At 42.3% G+C, this 19,871-nt stretch overlaps 1 protein-coding gene across 1 annotated transcript; it reads right to left on the bottom strand.

Moving 5' to 3' along the window:
• Positions 1 to 9,206: 9,206 nt before the first annotated feature.
• RASD2 (RASD family member 2) lies at positions 9,207 to 17,580 on the bottom strand. Its single transcript, XM_054631712.2, has 3 exons — positions 16,806 to 17,580; positions 13,076 to 13,355; positions 9,207 to 11,515 (listed from the first exon to the last, which is right to left on the bottom strand). The coding sequence occupies exons 2-3, from the start codon at positions 13,344 to 13,346 to the stop codon at positions 10,986 to 10,988; spliced, it is 801 nt and encodes a 266-aa protein (XP_054487687.1). The 5' UTR covers positions 13,347 to 13,355; positions 16,806 to 17,580; the 3' UTR covers positions 9,207 to 10,985.
• Positions 17,581 to 19,871: the final 2,291 nt, after the last annotated feature.

Below are 19,871 nucleotides of genomic sequence, written 5' to 3'. Positions count from 1 at the left end.
CCCTGGAAGCTTGTTAGGGTTGTGCCAACATAGTCTGGTCCCTCTGAGGCTACTGACCCTAAACTCTGGGCTCAGCTGTACTTTCCTGTAAGTACCCCAGAACCAAACTGTTTGAACATAGCACCATTTATCAACCAAGTCTTGCATAACTGCCCTGGTGTAGCACTGCCAGACTTCCAAAGTGCTCTCACTTGACTTCTCACTTCTGAAGTCAAAGTCATTTTGGCTGGCTGTACACTTATTTCTGGGATGGTCTGGGACTGTGCCCCACAATGAACTTGTTGGAAGACACCATGCATCTGTTGGAGCATATCACGAGTCCCTTTTTAGAGTATTATCACAAGTTTCATTTCTCTGCAGACCAAAACAGTTCTGTCTTGTATGGGACACAGACAAGATAAGCACTGTGGCCTGGAATTTCAGAAAGATTCCTGTGATCTAGGCTGTTTACCATACAGTTTCTAATGCTTTGCCTGGCATCAATGTTGACTTGTGTGAAGCAAGACAAGACAGGGGAAAGCCTTCAGTTCTAGCAGTAATTTGTCACTCTCTGTGTGACATGGCATGAAATGACATCTGATGGCTTTCTGAGGTGGAACACAACATATTGCAGAGAAGAGTCACTGTGCCATGGATCCAAAAAGACTTTTTCTCCTCAGTCACCTCCCTAGACATGCCAAAAAGAAATAGGCTGTGGAGACTGTGTCTGTATCCGTGGAGACTCTCGTTGCAGGCTTGAGCATACATCAAGGTCATGGACTAAAAGCCATCAAGGAGGTACAAACATGGCACTGCAGTATGCAACAACATGCAGGTGATGAGGACAGAATACGAGTCTGACATGAAAAATAAGGAAGTACCTGGCAGTATCAGCACAGCTCAACAGAGACATTTGATTCCCTCTTCATTCTGGCTAAGCAGAAAAAAGAGTAAGCTTTAACCTGAAGTTTACCAGGGCTAGAAATAACAGGTACTCTCTTTCCCTTCTGGGCTTTTTGTAAAAACTTGGCATAAATAGGAGAGGACAGGACCTTCCTAGTTAAGAATAGTGGCAGACACAAAACATAGAACTAATTTAGAGATAGTTTTATCACTCACTTGCTAATGATGTTCTACTATGTTGGGGTCCTGTAGGATCCCACATACCTCTAGTCAAAACAAAACTGGCTGCTTTATATGTTCTTGCTTCATATTCTCCTATAGCCATTGAGGTAAAAGGTAGATGTAGGGAATACATGAGCCAGACAAATGCAGGTGGGAGCACAGATTATGCCTGGAGTTCTACCCTCCATTTTCTTTTAATTCTTGGTTGACAAAAAGATGCCATGGGAAAAAATTAAAACTAAACATTTCACTTGGGAATACACTCCTTTTCTCAGTTCTTTTAAGAAACAGAAAGCTTCTCTTTTTTAAATTTGTTTTTCTAATGTTAATGAATGGCAAAGCAGAAGGGCCTCTCAGACAGTTCTTGTTTTGCTGAGAAAACCTTCACTACTAAAGCACCTCTCAAGCAAAGTCACTTATGTTTTCGGTTTTCTTTTTAGTGGAATTTTGTTTCAGAACAATATTTTCTCCTCATAAATCTCAGTTCTTAAATGTTCCTTCTTCACTCAACCAATTTGGATGAAGTTGAAAAAGTGCTTAAGTGAGCCTAAGCTCATTTCATTTTCAAAAGTCAATTCAGAGCCTGAAGTTTCATGGAAAATCATCAAAACTCAAGGCTCCTTAATTAATGAGGTGCTTTCAGACATTTTCCTCTTTGGCAGAATTCTTGTCTGAAAAGAGAAAATTCATTGGGGAAGTTGTGAAATCCCAAGAAGGGATAGAAGACATCCGTAAGACTCTCCTTTGAGTCAAGTGTGTTCATTTCTTACACATCTGCTCACCGTCTAGCGGAGCACAGCGTTCTGCTGCTACCAGGGCTCTCTCCATTGGCTGGATTCTTTTTCATCTGTCAGGGTTTTACCATGCAAGGGCAGCCCTTTCTCCAATGATCATCCTGTGGAGGGAGGAAACAAAGTTTTAGGGTACTGTGAACTGTTTTCTAAAAGCCTGTGCTGGAGGTATTCCTCTCTGGGAGATCAAGGTGAAATAGCAGTTCTTGCTTGGGCTACAGCTCTACAAAGGGCTCACTGAGGAGTCCTTGTGCTTTTTCACTGCTTTCAGATTTAAATTCTGTAGGTGTTATATTTTAAATCCATCTAAAAATGTCTGTTCAATCAGCTTGTATTTCAAAAGTGTGTGCATACCCTGCTCATAGCAGTATATGATGCATTTCTTTCTCCTGAGATCTATAGGAGGTCCCAGATCGCAGGCAGGAGAGGGGCACACATTCCTTGAGATACCATCTGGTCACCAAAGGAAAGGGCAGTCAGCAGGCCTTTGCCATGACTTGGCAATGCCAGCATGGCTGCCTCACTTCCTGCCCTGGTTCAGATTTCACGATAGCCTGGTGTAACAGGGCTTCTCTGCTTGTCTCAAGACACAGTCCAGAGCTAGGTCTGAACAACCATGAGCCACATGGGGCTGGCACAACAATTGGACTACAACATGCCACAAAGATGCTCTGTTTGCTTAAGAGAAGTCTCCTTGGCAAGGACAACTGGGAAACACTGTAAGAAACCAGTGCAAGAATAATAAAGAATTTACCCATCCCATGAGCTTTTTGGAAACAGTGTATAATCCTTACACTTGCTTTCTCTGTTCCAGTGAGACCACCTGAAGGAAGAGAATTACTAAATCACATTAGGTCTTGGTGCTGCTACTGCCACAATGTAGTAGTTCCGAGGTCTTTACTGAAATAATTAGCTCTCAGATGTTCACCAGGAAATTGGTGGGTTAATATAGCTGCATACAGCAGCTTCTTGTCACTTTAGGTTGCATATAAGATACTGGTAGGAAACAGGTAGAAGCCATCATAGGATATAAGACAGATGCTGTGGAGGGCAGGAGATAATGAGTAGGACTCTGCCCTTGTGTTTGCATACATTGGGATTTCCTATTTGTTGTGCATTTGTATATTTTCTGGAATAACGGGGTCCTGGTCTGTGGGCAGGACTCCATAATAAAAATAAATAGCACTATGGCTGATGGCAGACCTTGTGTAACTGCCCCGAAGTTGACAAAAGTTGCAAGCAGTCTGAGTCAGTGCCATTGTGTAAGGAGATAATTTCTGCCTTGACAGTGTTGTGGCCAGCTGGAATTGTTCTCTCTGATAATTGGCAATCCAGATTTCTCCCAGATGGCAGCATCTCATAAAGAGTATCTGAGAAGGGCTTTGCTCCTCTCTTTAATAAGGCTCCACAAGAGAGCTGTTCATCCCTGTCACCCCTTATCCATTGCCTCAGGCAAGTCTCCTGTCAATTTGCAGAACAAGTCGTTGCTCTGTGTTTGTTTTTCCTTTTTTATTTTATTTCTTTTTAGAAACTTCTATTTATTACCTTGGCAGTGAGCCACCCAGCAAGGAACAAACTGTTTTGTGACAGAAAAGATGACACATTCTGCCCTGGATCAACCAAAAGCACTGCCACTGATCTTACCCATGCCATCATCTAACCCCTCAGGTTGTGTTTAACAAGGATGTATTTTCCTGAGACACTGGTTTTTCCAGCAGAGAGAGGATGAGAGAAGATAGTATACTGTGCATCCACCCAAGGGTCCCTGAGCTAAAACCTTTCCACAGCACACTCCTGCTTAGCACACAGATAGGTAGTGGCTGAGGGACAGGGGCTTGCCAGAGTGTCATTTTAATCCTGTAGCTTTTAGGACTTCCCAGCCCAGAAGATGCTGAAGAGAACCAGTCTGTAGGTAGAGCAGAAAGCAGGGATTGTGCAGAGTGCAATTGCTCTCCTGTGTAGCTGGCACTGCAGCAGCTCAGCTGCTGATTGAGGTGGTATTTGTTTCCAGTCTGCCTCCTTCACCTTTTAATGTGTCTATCCATTGCTGTGGTACCCAAATGCCTCGCAATCCAGATGATGTTTATCCTCTCTCAGCTATCCCACAAGTGCTATTTGCCCTCTCTCAGAGATGGGAAACCAAGACACTGATTTATGTAAAGGGTGTGGAAACTGGTAGAACTCTTCTTAGGGGTGGTTAGATCTCCGACCTGAGGAACAAGACAGAAACCCATGTTACCTAACACACAGTTATTTTACCACCTTGAGCTTTCTTTAACTCTGAAACTCCTGAAAGCTTTGCAAAGACATTGAAGAACTGGTTGGGATCTGTCACAGTCCTGATGCTAGTGGGTTCTGAAATGCAAGATACAGTTCCACTGCTGGAAATGTGTTTCTTGTGGTTTGGTGTGGTTTTAGTACCCAGTGGAACAGAAAGACCACAAGTCCCAGTGTAATAGAATTGTCCAGTTTTCCAGATAAGGTCCCAATGTGTGAAGGAATTGTTTCTTGCAGCTGGAATTGTCCATCACCACCCATTCATTGGCCACAACTCTGGAAACTGTAGGGGGTTTTTGTTTTGCTTCTTTTTAACCTCAAAATATGGACTCAAGACATATTTACCACAGACAAGGAAGTTTTATTGCATGATTTCCATTTCCATTATGTGATTGTCAGCTGGGGCATTGCTCCTGGCACAGTGCCTGATGTGGGGAATACACATGGCAAAGTGCTATGAACCAACTGCTGCACTCAGGTATGGTTAGTGCTATCTGTGAGCCTTGACCATCTCCACTCTTCCCTGTGCCTGTCAGGCTCACTCTGAACCTGAGATTGTTAACCTTTCCATTGTTATGAAAAGGTGTAAAATATTTGATGTTTTTATGTGTGAATTAGTGTTCTATACTAACTGAAAGCCAAATGCTTGTGAGAAGACACTCTTGAATAAATACAGTCTATCTGAAATGCCTCTAGGTCAGAGTAATGAGGGGACACATACTCAAGTTGGATTTTTTTCCTTTATGTTATTTTACTTTGCTACATGATGTCCTGAAACACAGTGGCCTCATTTGTCCTTGTTTTCATGTTTAATCTGAACTGATAATCTTAGTTAACCACCCCAGTTAAAGCACAGGACCCATTTGCATTAATGAGTCATCAAATACTTCTGAACAATAAACAAATGCAAAAAACCTGCTCATGGGCTATTCACCAAAGGAGCTGTTTACTCCAAGTGGTCCAGGGATCTTTGTGGAAATGCTGTGAAAACCACGGTCTGACTTAAGAGGTGTTGTCCCTATTGTTAGTGGCTTCCTGAGAGAGGACCAGTGAACTACCAACCCTCCACTTGTGGGACTGGGAGTGTGCAGTGAGGACAGTCAGTCTGAGGAAATTTCTTTGAAGCAGACTTGGGTTCAGGGTCCATCACAGAAACAAGTGTGTGGGATCAAGAAAACTTACTGGCTCAGTCAGCCTAGCCACTGCCAACACCAGGTTATACCTGCTGCCCATGTAGGTTTCAGTGTTTTTCCAAGTGTTTTCCTAATTGGACTTTACTGATATCTCTTAGAAAATTTTCCAGTAGATTCCACTGCCCTAAAATCTGCTCTGCTGTCTTGCCTACATTTTCCTGCTTAATACTCCTGTTCCCACTGAACTATCCCCCTGTCCAACTCTAAAAAAAGAGCTGTCTCAGTTGTCATCTCCACCTCAAATACATCAAGGGGTTTTCAGCCAGGCTCTCTCAGAGTTTGTTTGCCTGCATAGCACAGAGTTATCCCTTTCAGAGTTTTCTTAAGGCTTACTCAAGTCAATCCCCTTAGGCTCATAAAATGTTTTTCTTGCTAGTTCTTGGTCTCCTTCCAAGCTGTCAATAACTTTCTAGGAACACGATGCCTGGGACTTGGTGTGGTTCTGCTCACTGTGGATGACAAATGGTGGTAGAGGCAAGGAGAGGTCTTTGGCTGATGTTGCCATGATGCAAAAGGAAATGGTTCTCTGGGAAATCTCAGGCTCAGAGTGAGCCTGACAGGCACAGGGAAGAGTGGAGATGGTCAAGGCTCACAGTTAGCTCTAACTATACTGAGTGCAGCAGTTGGTTCATAGCACTTTGCCATGTGTATTCCCCATATCAGGCACTGTGCCAGGAGCAATGCCCCAGCTGACAATCACATAATGGAAATGGAAATCATGCAATAAAACTTCCTTGTCTGTGGTAAATATCCATCCCACAGCTTTACAAGACATATAGAGTAGTCTGCAAAGCAGCTCTGGCTGTTGGTCTTTGTTTCTCCACATAAGAGAAACTGAAGGGAGGAAAATTTCCCATGAGGACTCAGAAGTGAAAGATCTGAGCAGGGCAGAGCTACTGCTACTCATCTCCCCCCTGCAAATTCCCTGCTCTTTCTGAGTGCAGAGAAAAGGCTGTTGCTATAGAAACCAGTGGGGAAAATGTACATTATATCATGTTTTATATACTTTTTCAAGGAGATCCTTTAATCTGAGCCTGCCACTGTGTAATTTTACAGAAACAATAATGCCAATAAAGCCCCTGAATGTAACAGTGATTTCAAATCAAATTAAATAATCATCAGTTACTTCAAAACCACTTTTTCTTGTAACCTTCTACCCTAGCCAAGATACTAAGACAGGGTTAGCAAAGCAGCCCATAATAAGGTAGATGACAGGAGAATAAATCTAAGGCAGAAAAAGGTGTAATGAGAGGTGGGAGGTGGCTTCTACGCAGCAGTAGGCAGTGGCTAACATTTGAGGAAGGTAAAAAAGGCTAAATAAAATGTCTTCTTTTTGACTTGTGCGTAGAGAAGCATGAAATAAAGATGAAAGGTACATTTTATAGCTTACATTCTAGCCTATCTTTTCAATTATTTACCTGGACAACCTCCTGTGGCTCACCCTTTGTGAGCACCCTTTTGAAGCTCTCTTCTGCTGCCCTTTAAAAAATTATCCCACCATTTCCTACTTGCCTTTGTGAAAGACCTTTGACCTCTGAAACAATCAGACATATTGGACCCCAGGGTCTCAGGGAGACAACGCTCTTTGTGAGGCTGCATCATGAAAGCCTCTCTCTAGCATCAGGCTGGCCTGGTGGCAGCAGCTCTCCTGGGGATCCTTCAGAACAGAAGCCTAATTTAATCCTTTGGATGTCAAAACAGGCCTTCGTTCTGTCCTCTCCACCCTTGGATTGTTTTTTACTTAATTCCCCATGATCACTATTTCCTTCCTGATTAGTTCTGACCCTGTGACTTGATTAGATTTTTGCCAATATTTATAGTAGCTCCTATGTGTTGATTGGTAATTTCTTCAGGACAAGGACAATCTTGCTGTGTTGAGCAATATAAAAAATAAATCTTAGTCTTGTTCCAGGGCTGTGATTGATCCTCAACTGGGTCTCTGCTTGTTGTCCTGAAAGTAAATACACAAAAACCCTAAGCAAGGCTTTGCATCCCTAGTGATAGGGTTTATATACTGCAGTGTAGGATGAGGTAGCTGTGGGAATAAAGCAAATTAATTACACCAGGTAAGACCAAGTAAGGGTACTCTTAGCATCTCTTCCAGACAGATGCCTTCCTCCAGACCTGCCCTTAGTCCTGTGCATTTTCATGACTTCTTGGGTTGCAGTAAGTTCCATGCAGGTCTTTTGAATCTTAAAGGAAAAAAAGAAAAAAAAAAGAAAAGAAAGGAAAAAAAGAAAAAAGAAAAAAAAGAAAAAGAGGTGGTTTCTCTTTTTGGTGGTGCCTCTGAGACCTGGCTGTAGGTCTCTTTTTTGCTCCTTTCAGGGTCTCACAGTTTTTGAACACACATAATAAGAGTTTCCCATAAACCTCTTCCCTTTTCTGTTCTATAGCCAGATGCATTCAGTGGTTAGCAGGAAAGAAACAATTCCTCTTTCCTCTTCCTGCCTTGCCTTATGTCCCCTGTGCAGGAAGGTAGCCTTGCTCTCTGCTTCCCAGTCCCTGGCCTTTCCACAGAACATAATGACTGCTAACTGTGAATAAACAACTGATACACATACTGTCTGGTTTAGGGGCTGTAAGCACTTTTAGAGCCCAAATACGATATAGATATTAATAGAATTACTATAATGATGCAATAAAAGAAAAAAAAATGTCCTCAGGAGCATGAAAATCTAACTTCAAAAGCAATTACCATCAGTAACAAAATGCAATGAGAAGACTAGGATTACTTTAATAAGATTATCTGCTTATTGCCATTTGTTTTTGTGGGTAACTGTAATGCAGCTTCACCTTCATTCCCAGCCAGTTTCTCAGATGCTTCTCACCTTGAGCATTAGCTGGCCCAATTGGACTATGCAGCTGGAGATCACTGGCATTCCTGTGGCATCCAGCATATGTGAGCACCTGCTCTTTGGTCTTCAGCCTCCCCTACACTTGTGCCTCTGTTGTCACTGCAATGTTGCTTTTCAATGCTGGGTGGCTTTGTGTCCATGGCGGAAGAGGCAGGAATAGGAGAAGATGGAAGGGTGTGGAAATCTGGTGTCTTTGTGGAGATGGAAAGACTGTGTTTGTGGAGGTGTGGAAAAGTAAGGAAAATAATGGTAAGGTCAGTGTTATAAGACAAGGACAGAGACTTGATTTTGAAGGCTCTTTAAAAGTTCAGCTTTATCCTGCAGGCCTGGGAGAGCAGGTGCAGGGTCAGTAAGGCAGTACATGGTCTATAGGGCAAGGAGTTCTCATTTAGTATTCCAGGGTCCCTTAACCCAATCAATATCCATTATTTATGCCTTTCTCACTCCATCTTCAAACCCACTCCATGTCCTTGAGGCACTTGGGTGGGGAGTCTGTCGGGTGGTGAGGATGTGCTCAGAGGGACCAGGACTCACAGAAGTAGGAGGTACAGATGGTGATCTGGAGAGATTGCTGAGCTAAACAGTGATGTCTCCGCAGAGACCACATTAAATTGCACCAGGGATCAACATGTCAGCTCTGCGCAGGGAGGAGAGAGTTGTTGTTCTCTCATTTTGGAGGCAGCTTAGGGAAAAGTAACTGTCTGCCTCTGCAGATATCTGTATATATAAGTTAGTGGTCAAAAAGATGATTGATAGATAGATATGGGTATAGACACAGTTCCGTTCCGAACAGGAAAATGTGTAGCCCCTGGCATCTGGAGGACATAAAAGGCTCTTCCAGAACTTACTGGAGATCTAATCAGGACTCTCAATCCAGAACTCGCTTACCTAGATTCACCTGCACAACATAAACACAGGACCTTCCTCATTATTCTTGGAGAAATTAAAAAAAAAACAACAACCAAACAACCAAACCAGGACACAGCTAATAAATAAATCAGGTTTAATCATAAACCATATACATATTTATAGATAGGGAGGGAGATGTGGTCAGAAAGGTGCTGCCCTGGCAACAGGAATAAAAGAACAGTGTATTTTACCAATACAGTACCAATGAAGGGTGGGGTTGATAAATGAATATGGGACTTTGAATCCCAGAGGCTAATTTTTACAGACAATCATAATTCTTGGTTTCCTGTCAAATTATAGCACAAACTAGCTCACGGCTCTGCCCAGGACACAGCAAGGCAGATGTAGCCAAACACAGAACTTGAGGGTGAGGGAGGGACAATATATCTGAAGGTCTTTCTGAGGTATATATAATATATATATTCTACTGTTGTTTACTGTCTCGGGGCCACGCTCTGCCCACAGGTATGTGTGCACACATCTCATTCCAGTCAGCAAGAGTGGAAAGCTCACACTTAAGAGAATATATCAGACTTTGTGGGTGAACAGGAGCTCATCAAACAACAGAGCCAGAAGCAGAACAGGGAGAGAACTGAAGATAAGGAAGGCTGAGAAAGGAAAGAAGTGAATGGACAGCCCCAGATTTATCTGACCAGTCAGTTCAATCCTGTTTGAACAGCCAGGACAAAGCTTCTGTTCTGAAGGACTCCTGCAGTGCAAATGATCAAGGAAACCTTTACTGGACAGTGAGGGAAACCATTAACAAAATTACTAGAAGCATGTCAGCAGAAGAAATATGCAGGAGCTGGCCCTATAACCATTCAGTTCTTATTTTTGAAAAAGAATCCAATCCTGCCTCTGAAATGGTCTGATTCTATGTATAAGCCTGGTCACTCTCAACTGATACAGGCAAAGGAAGGAATCATTAGTCCAATGGCCAGAAAGGCAAAGAGTGGCATTTGTATTATGAAACTCAGAATTGGTGTGGCTGCTTTGAGAAACAACATCGCACCAGGCTTGCAAAGCAGCTAAATGCATTGGCTTTTTGCAGAATAATTTCACTTTCAGTCAACGTATGTATTAGAAAGTGTTACAGATGAAAACCACCTTTCACTGGTAGAAAGCAGACACTGTTTAATATCAAATGCACTTGCCATCTGATTTTGCTAAAAACTCACCCCCAGACAATAAAAAAACCCAACAAATTGCAAAAAAAACTATAATACAAACGAACAATCATGTCAATGTCAAATGGTAACTGTTCCAACAAACATAAACCCAAATTCTTAATGCAGGTGCCCTCAGAAGGAGTGAAAGTCATGCATCCATATATAGAGTCCACTCCCAATCTGGGAATGCTCAGTTAAGACTGCTGCTCTTTGAATTGCAAGTCCCACTTTTTAAAAGGAGAGCTCCACACATGCATGCACACGTGCACTTGGGCACACAGAGATACACACACATACACACATATAATCTCCTCTCTCTTAGCAAGAGCTGCATGCTGGGTCACTGTTAATGCTGTGCATTTTTGATCTATTTTCTTTGTAACAATAAGGTTGAAATGTCTTTACTTCTCAGGACTCTATTTTTCAAACAAAAAGGGGAATGAAGAGGAGCTACATTACAAAGACAAAAAAAAATGCACTTGTATCTCAGCTGTATGATTATTCCCAGTCCTCTTCAAGGTTGATGTTATCTACATTTGTGACTCAGCAGAATCCACAGGAAGTTATCCTTTCTCCATGTTGGGTTTTCTCAATAAACCCCATGAGCCTGTTCTTTGCTTCCACAGACCATTTTTCTTTAAGGCACTGCACATGGATGTTGTCTTCAGACAGAAGCGCAAGCCTCCTTCACTGGACTGTGCATTTCTCTCTCTCCCTGGACTGCCCTTCCCTGAGAACTTTTGATTTGATGTACTTCAGGTCACTGTTGACACTTGGCCGGCGAGCAAAGGGAGAGATCATGCCATAGGCATCCATGTCCTTGACTCGGCGCATCCGGAAGGATTTCTGCTGGAAAGTGTCACCATACTGGATGGAGATTTTCCTGTGGAGGGAAGGGCTCATCTCATGAGGTAGCTTGGCCATGCTGAAGAGGACATAAAACATCTCATCCACATTGGTGTTCTTCTTGGCCGACACTTCAAAGTAAGCACAGTTTTCATCACTGGAGACAAGATTCTCACCTTCATCAGTGCGTACCTTGCGGAAGATTTCACTGTGGTCATTTTTGTTGCCACAGATGACCATGGGGAGGTCAGCTGATTCCTTGGTCTTGTTCTTCAGGCAGGATTTGACCTCAAGGATCTGTTTTTGGAGTCGCTTGACCTCATCAAAGGATTCTCTATTGTCCAGGCTGAACACCAGGATGAAAACATCCCCTGCAATTAAAAAAATATATATACTGTAAAGGCTTGTTGGTCACAGCCAGTTTCAGAGGAGCAATTTTTTAAAAAGCAATTCTTTTATTTTCATCTCCTCCCCATATTTTTTATTTGGTCCTTTGGCACCTATTCACTCAGCGGTACTTTAGTTCTTCTCATTTAACTCCCCACATCTTTCTATAGTACTATGGAAAAGACTTTTGGCTATGATGTTACTCCAATCATATCCAGTTGCATTCCTAGTTTGCACTGGGCTTGCAAGTTATTGCCTGCTTTTATCTCTTTTGTTGACATGTTTCTATCTTAGCTCTGCTGCACTGCTCTTCTTTTTATTTCCTTTCATTTGTATCTCTCTGTAAAACACATCCTCTTCTGACACCAGAAAGAGTGGAGAGCTGGTAGCCACTCAGCCTTAACCCTTTGATTACACAATACATGAAGGTACACCTGAACTGAAGGTTTACAGCTAATCACTCGTGAACACCCAAGTCAGGAATTAGAGGTTTTTCAGTGCACTCTGCTGTCATTGTATTTCCTCAAGAGAAGCAGACCATGAAAAAACCCTAATACATAAATGACACACATCCCCTGGCATTTCCTTTTGACATTTCCTGACTTGCAATTCCTTGTAGAAGGAATAGAAAATAGAAATAGAAATAGGAATAGGAATAGGAATAGGAATAGGAATAGGAATAGGAATAGGAAGTAGAAAATAAGTCAAATCATTGCCTGTTGAATGACATGTGTGTGGAACATGCTAAGAGAGCTTTCAGGGACTAAAGCGTACATTTGCATCCCAGAAACTGGTTCTAGGACCTCACTGAATATGGATTGTAGCCTTGTCAGATGTGAATGCCATGTTTCACTGGCCAGTTAGAAAGGTGGATAGTGAATCCAGAAAGGTTTGTTGTGAGCTGTGGCTGAATATACATCTACTGTCACTTTTATAATTAAAAAATATATTTTAGCCCACAACAGGAATGGCTTAACAGTGAGAAGAGGCAAAATGGTCCCACCATTTCCCCTTGTTTTGTCTTTAAACACATTTGATTAGATGCAGATTAAGGAGAAAGGGTAAAAGTAAAGCTATCCTTCTACTGGAATATTAAATCAAGGAAATCAGGCTGGAAATTTTCAGAATAAAAAAATCCTTGGGACCTTCTTGGTTAGAATTCCCTTCCTGTGCATTTTATATTTATTTTTCACTGTATGTGTCCTACAACAACATGCTTAATTTGCCCTTTGCTGCTCTTTATACCCACAGAATTGCATTCAGCCATTTATTTGTGACATCAGTAAAAGTACAAAGCAGGAGGGGAAGATAGATGGATTAGGGAAAACCTCAATTTTAGACCTTCACCCACTGGTCTTCTCTACTGTGGCTAATGCATTCCTTATAATGCTGGGACCATGCCAGCCAGGAAATATGACTCTATGGAAATACATCTTGCAGTAAATCAAGCAGTCCCTTTAGCTATGTCCCAAAAACCAGTCATCCCCAGGCTACACGTTTCAAGCTAACCTCTGTCCTTATGACCTTCCCCATGACTTTCTCACCTGTTAGGATGGAAAGCCTCCTCATGGCAGGGAAAGGGTGATTCCCAGAGGTGTCCAGGATGTCCAGCTGATACATGTCTCCCCGTATGTTGTAGACCTTGCGATGGAAGTCCTCAATGGTGGGAGTGTACTGATCCTCGAAGCGGCCATTGAGGAAGCGAGAGACGATGGAGCTTTTCCCCACCCTGGAGGCTCCCAGCACCACCATGCGGTATGAGTTCTTGGCTGGCACGTTCAGGTTGCAGTTTCCACCAGACATAGTCTTCATCATTGCTTGGTCCTGAAAGAGGAAATAGCAGAGTTGGAGGAAAGATCTCAAACCAAATGGAGGGTAAAATAAGGCAGCTCCTCACCACCAGCTTGCCAAAGAGAACTCTGGAGCATAGTCCTGCACAGCAGAGCAATCAGTGGTTCATACAGATTTTTTTTTCACTGGAAATGCTTAAACTTTTCAGTCTCATTTTCAGTGAGTGTTTTTTTGTTTTGTTTTGGTTTTGTTTTATTGTTTTTGTTGTTCTTTATTTTCTTTTAAAGTAGTATAAAAATGAAGGCATTTACATTGAAAATAACATGCTTTTGAATTGTAATTTGCTGTCACATTTAAACATTAAGGGCTGAATTTATCAGCTGCTCTTCATCTGAGACACCAAGTTCCTTCCCACCATCTGTGTCACTTACACATTTTACCAGATTTTTCAGTAGAACTTGGTTCTCATTTAGATACATAAACACAGAGGTCAGATTCCCCAATATACTACAGCCACTGCAGCTGCCATTAGAACCTAGATTGCTTCATTTGGTTGCCTAAATAGGAGCTGTGCTTAATACTAATTTTCTGAGATCAGCCAAAAGTCAGACAGAAACAAGAATCATGCTTAACATCAGTGCAAGCTAGACATCTCTGTAACTTTAAATAACTGGCCCCATGCAATATTAATTGCTGATGCAGGGAGCGTGAGCCACAAAACAGCACTGGCTGGTGATAAATTCAAAGATCTGTGCCTCCAGTAACCTTTTAGAAAACAGATTTTAATTCTGCTGTTTGGCCTGGTAGTGTGGGAACTCCCTATAAGCAAACTATCATTGTTGCAGCAGGATGGCTGTCAATGGGTAGAACTGCAGAAACTGATTTTTTTAGGAGCTCCAGTCTTTATACATGCAGATGTTTCGGGTGCCACTGGCTTTGCCAAGCAGAGGTGCTAAGTATAAGCAGGAGAAAAGATGAAGGACAGCCATCTTAAATAGCTATTAGACAAGATTTCCAACCCATGACATCTAAAATGAGTCTAGAGACCCTGGAGACTGCATTTTGACATAGCACTCAGATGCAGGAAACTTTGGTAGGAAAGAAAAAGTGCTGCTCAGACTATTTTAGTGTACCAGTTCAAATGAACTGTGTGATGAAAGAAAAGTACAGCCCCTCTGTGGGGAAAGCTGACTGTTACAGCAAAGGAGGCACACTTTGGACTGAGTTTATTTTGGTTACTAGGTTCTTATTAAAGAATATTCAAGTTCCCACTGTGCCATTTATTTAACTTAGGTGTTGTTTATTTAATATTACAATGCAAGTACTTTATGTACACAGAAAGATCATTTCTGGGTCCAGATCTGGATTCCTATCTTTCCCTTGAGTGACTTTTATGTCCAAAGCTTTTATGTACCTGACAATTATCTCATGGAAGAGCTTAAAAGATTTTACTTTGTTTAACATGTGCTCAGCACCAAAGCAGCAGTGAAGATACAGTCAGTGCTAAATAAAGAAGTCTCTGGAATTCTAATCCAGCATCATTACAAGCTCTGTGCTATAGCCCAAGGAAACAGCAAAACATGACTATTTATTATTATTGCCATAATTTGCAGCACAACAATGGCATATTCAGCCCTACTTAATGCACAAAAGAAATGCAATGGTCTCCTTGGAGTAGCTATACTCTGAATTACATTCAGAGGGCAGGACAGCCTAATATTAGAGCCAGATAAATGCCAGAACACAACTGGCATTTTTTTTTTTTTAATGGACACACACATGCAGAATTATGGTACTGTTGGGATTACTGTGGCAGAAATGACAGCAAGAAGCACAGCTGGTATTTGAACTGGATTCTGTGTTTTATTTACCACAGGACCTATCTCCAGTAGTGCAGAAATACCATATTCAGTCTCTGAAACACTGCCATTTACATTATCCCTAGCCACTCCAATACAGTTTTTCATCCATGGGCAGACAAAAAAAAAAAAGCTTTTTTTCACCCTCTGAGGCTTATTTATTTGGCAGAGAAGAGCAGGGAAACAGATGAGTTGTAAAAGCTACAAACTACTTTGGCCACCCAGGACCAGTATCTAGAGGTGAGGCAGCTCTCCAGGCTGTAATGGACCGGTGTAGCTGCATGAGGACAAGTGGATTGTGTGGTTTACACCTGCTAGAGAGCAGTTCTGTACAATTCAGTGCAAAAGCATCTGGGAGAGAGCAGTTATGCATTTTGAACGAATGCCTTTTATGTCCTGTACAGAACATGCATGCTGAGGAACCTGATCACTTTACACTGTCCTTGTTCCACCTGTCAAGATGACTCCTGTGCTTTCTTAACTGCATTTCATTTCCCTCAAAGTAAAATATGCTTTCCGGCATTTCGATTTGTGGAGTTGCTACTCATCACCTCTGCTGCAAACCTGACTCAGAGTGTGCCATTGAACTGGGAACTTACATTTTTGTTTTGAGCCTTCTCTTCTTATCCCCTCAATTCAGTTTTTTCTCTAGTTCAACACAGTCTGTCTCCTTTCCTCCTCAGAAAAGGAATGAAACTTCAGCCTTGACACCCAAGAGTGGCAGGGTGGAGCACAGGGGCTCATACAGTGAAAAGGATTAAAGACAGTGGAAAGGAAACGGAGAGACCACATGTTCATGTGCTAAGTAAAGCAAAATCAATCAGAAGAGAATGAGGAGACAAACAACCTCCAGCTGGTTTTAATCTACATCTTTTCCTTCCAGTTTATTAAATGCTTAAGCATAGATTAATTCTCAGTGGTACCTTCTGCTTTATGTACTGGCTTGATGTTAGAAAGTTTAAATTGGTACAGTGCAGGGATTTCAAAATGTTATAGAAGTACAGGCAATTAATGTTATCTCTAAATAACACTAAATGAAGGGAAAAGCTCATTTGCCCAGAGAAAGCTGAAACCACAGTCCAAAATCAGCATTAAACTCCATTTCTCTTGACTCCCTGTGTTATCCTCTACCAGCTAAGCACCACTTCTCTTTTTATAGGCAGGCATCAGAATGAATGACAATGAACCTGCTTTTGTATGCTCTGGAGAGCACTTGTCTGAATGCCAGTGAGCTACTGACAAATTTGAGCCTGAGCACCTGTAGGGAGATACCTAAGGAAGATATTCTTTATTCACCCTACCCAGAGCTATTGCACCTTAGTTCTCCACCCTCCCATCAGGGTGTATGCTCTCCCTACAACTCCCCATTCATGAATAGACTTCTGAACTACCTCCCTTGCACTCCTCTGTCTTCAGCTGCTGGTTGTGTCTCTGTTTGCCACCCCAGTGTTAATCACTGCACCCAGCTAAAAAGGACAAGACAGACACAAACTGTAACATGCATAACAGACCTGTCAATTCTTACTCACTGCTAGTGTCCCTGTCATTTTCATGCACACCAGAAATCATTCCTGTGGCATGTTTGTTTCCTACTTTCACTGCAAACTCCGTGCTGATTTCTTACCTCTCTTTCCCAGGAAGAGCAGTCCTGGGTCTTGGTGCAGTCTGATGAAGCTGATAATTTTAATCAGAGGTGGCTGCTGTTGTAAAAGGCTGTTGTTCTGTGGATCCCACGCTGCTTGTTCTGGGCTCAGTTCTTCTCCAGTATTTCCCAAGAACTTAGCAGGATTGGGAAGGACCGCAGGGCTCCAGAGGGCGTTCCCCCATGGATGTAAGTACTGGATCAGGCAACCGACTTAGGCTAAAGAAGAGTCTCAGAATGGTGGCAGTTTTTCCCTTTGGGCAGATGAGCTCTTTTCCTCACAGGCTCAGTTCAAGAAAAGGAGAGGCAGAGTCTCTCCTGCTCCCACTGCCTTTTCTTGCAAGTTGTACTTTGTAGGCTCTACTGTGAGGAAAGAATTTCAGGAGCAGCACATACTCGTGCAGGGTAGTGGGTGCATCCAGCTGGCCCACCCTGCCTCTGTGCTGCCTCAGATCCTCTGCAGAAAGATCAGGGTCAGTATGGAAGTTGGCTTTGGTGACCCTATGCTTCCCCAGATCTTGCCTGGCTCATCCCTTCCCACGGACTTCTTTTCTTCTGGTCTGAGATTTGCTTTAAAATATTCTCTCTCTAGGATAAAAGGGGCTTTTCTTTACATTTGCCAGTTAAGTCTTTTTTCCTTCCCTCCCTGCCTTTCTCCCTCTCTCTCTCACAACTACTGGCAAATTGCAGATTTTCCTTCTGTAGGACTCACAGATAATTGGCTCAACTCCTCCCTTGAAGTCAGTGTCAGACACAGGGGAAGGAGGGGTGCTGAGGGGGTGGGATTTTGTGCCTATTGGAAAAATCTTTTCTCCTCCAAACAGAAAGTTCATGTGCATTGCAGACTGCACATTCCCTGTCTTTCCACCAGAGACCTGTATGTATGCATGTGTGGGGAATGAGTTAGTGTATGTGTATGAGGGACACAGAGAATTCATTTACTTAGTAAGCGGCAAATTCATAAGCTCTTTCTAAAAGCTCTGTACTTGCCTGCTGATTTTTTCTGCTAGACAGCAGCAGACAGACTCATTCCCCAAGTAAGGGCTTTCTGTCCATAATTTCTGTAAATCTTTTGCTGTATGGAATGCTTTCCCCTGTTTGCTCAACCTCAAGACATTTACATGGTTTGTTTAAGAAATAAGAATAATTTGTAACTGTTGTTCTTTCATTAATATTTAAATAAATGAAAAACTAAACTAGGGATGAGTAATAGAAATGGTAAAAAGGTCAAACAAACTGAAAGTGTGTGGAACTGAAGCTCAGGAAAAAGAGAAACAAACTAAAAATAGGGTGAATTCAATGCATTTGTTCAATCCCAAGTGAAACATGTTTGCCGTTTATTTCATTGCTGATCTACTTGAATTTTTTTTTTCTTCTTTTTGAACTGAAATAGTAGTTTAGATCTATGAGTTTATTTTAAAATATGTCAAAAACTTGATTTTGAAAGATTTGAGATTAAATACTTCAGCATTTCCTACTTTAAACTCCTAACTGGGGGTGGAGCAGGAAAGGAAGAAAAACAGTTATTTTCAGGGTATTTTGACAATAAGAAAATGGAAGGGAAGCACAGTCTTCCAAATGCAAACACAGTTTCAGCTCTCCCACAGTTCTCCCTGTTTTTTTTGTTTTTTTGGGTTTTTTTTGTTTCCCCTGAGGAATTTACTCTTTGTTGAACGCAAAGATTCTTTCAACTACCATGTACGTATCATCTCAAAGCCTCCTCCCCTCACCAATTCCTGCAGCTTTTGAGGAATTTCCAAGAAGCTTCACTTTCTCTCCTCCTTTTCCTCAGAGTACAGGGATGTATCTCTTGCCACCCTTGGAATAAAGCTTCCCTCCTTTGCTCCTAGTGCTGCACTGAACCCATCCACAGCCATCCACAGCAACCACTGAGGAGGTTCCACAGCTGTTGCAGGCACAGCCTGACACGCCTGTGAGTGTCTCTGTGCTCCCAGACCTCAAAGGATACAACACAGGCTGTGGGATGAGTCCAGCTGGAACTGTCTGTGAGAGGAAGCAGCTCCCACTGAAGTCAGGGTCACGGTCATCCCAAGCAGGATGTGCATCTGGGGACTCACAGGCTAACACAAGGCAAAACAACATTGATCAAATTTGGGAAGCAGCAGATCCTGCAAAAAACTTCAGATTTGGGAAGAAGGGGCAGGACATGGCAGAGCACCATTGAAATTTTGCAGCAGTACTGAACTGGTATTGGGTCATGAGCAGAAGTGAACTCGTTTTGGACCACAGTACCAGGTCTTCTTTGTCAGCTCCTGAGCCTTTTGGCAAAAGGTGGGAGAGTACTTTCATGGCTCAGACAAATTTTTGACTTAAGATATGATGCTTCCCATTTCTAAGTCATTAGTTCAGATAAAACCTGGACCATTTCTGATGTCCTGTCAGCTCTTGTGTAGCTCAGATCCAAAGAGAGTGACCAGCATCCTGGTATCATTGCCATAGGAGCAGGAATGGCCACAGAACCCAGCAAAGGGAGATCCTGTAGTGCTCCAGAAAATAAACTCCTCTTTCATCCCTATGGCTCACGTGTCAAGTGTACCAAGTTCTCTACCAAGAAAGAAGTGTAGTCATAGTGGAGACCATCTCATCAGCCTGGAATTTCAGCCTACTCATGCTCTTTTGTAAACCAGATGCAAAACTCTTGGCTTGCTGGCTTCACCCAGCCCAAACTCCTACTCAGCTATTCTCTCCAGCATTTCAAATAACCAATCAAGTTCTTCAAATGGTAATAAAATAAAATAAGAACATTCTTAACTAGGCACCTTAGCTTTATTTGATATCTTACCGAACAGCTAGTAAAATAATAAATTACTTTTCAGGTAATAACTTTTGAAAGATAATTGCTAACTGTGAGACTTCAGAGGCTTGAAAGACATTGTTGTCGCTTTTTGGGCTGGTGTTTTTTGTTTTATTTCTTCTGGTGTGCTACCAGTTAAGGAGTTGACAAAAAGGGTTTCATACTTTCCCTCAGGGCTCAGGAGACCAGAGGTCAAAAAAATCCCTACTTTTTCAAAGACATCCCATGATTGG

The sequence above is a fragment of the Agelaius phoeniceus genome, chromosome 5 (assembly GCF_051311805.1).
Source record: "Agelaius phoeniceus isolate bAgePho1 chromosome 5, bAgePho1.hap1, whole genome shotgun sequence".
Lineage (NCBI taxonomy): Eukaryota > Metazoa > Chordata > Aves > Passeriformes > Icteridae > Agelaius > Agelaius phoeniceus.
This window is presented reverse-complemented; position numbering and strand designations above follow the sequence as displayed.

Coding starts and splice junctions, on each gene's coding strand:
- RASD2 (XM_054631712.2), bottom strand. CDS start 13,346: ATGATGAAGACTATGTCTGGTGGAAACTGCAACCTGAACGTGCCAGCC. Junction 11,516..13,075: donor GAGGCTTTCCATCCTAACAG/GTGAGAAAGTCA, acceptor TTTTAATTGCAG/GGGATGTTTTCATCCTGGTG.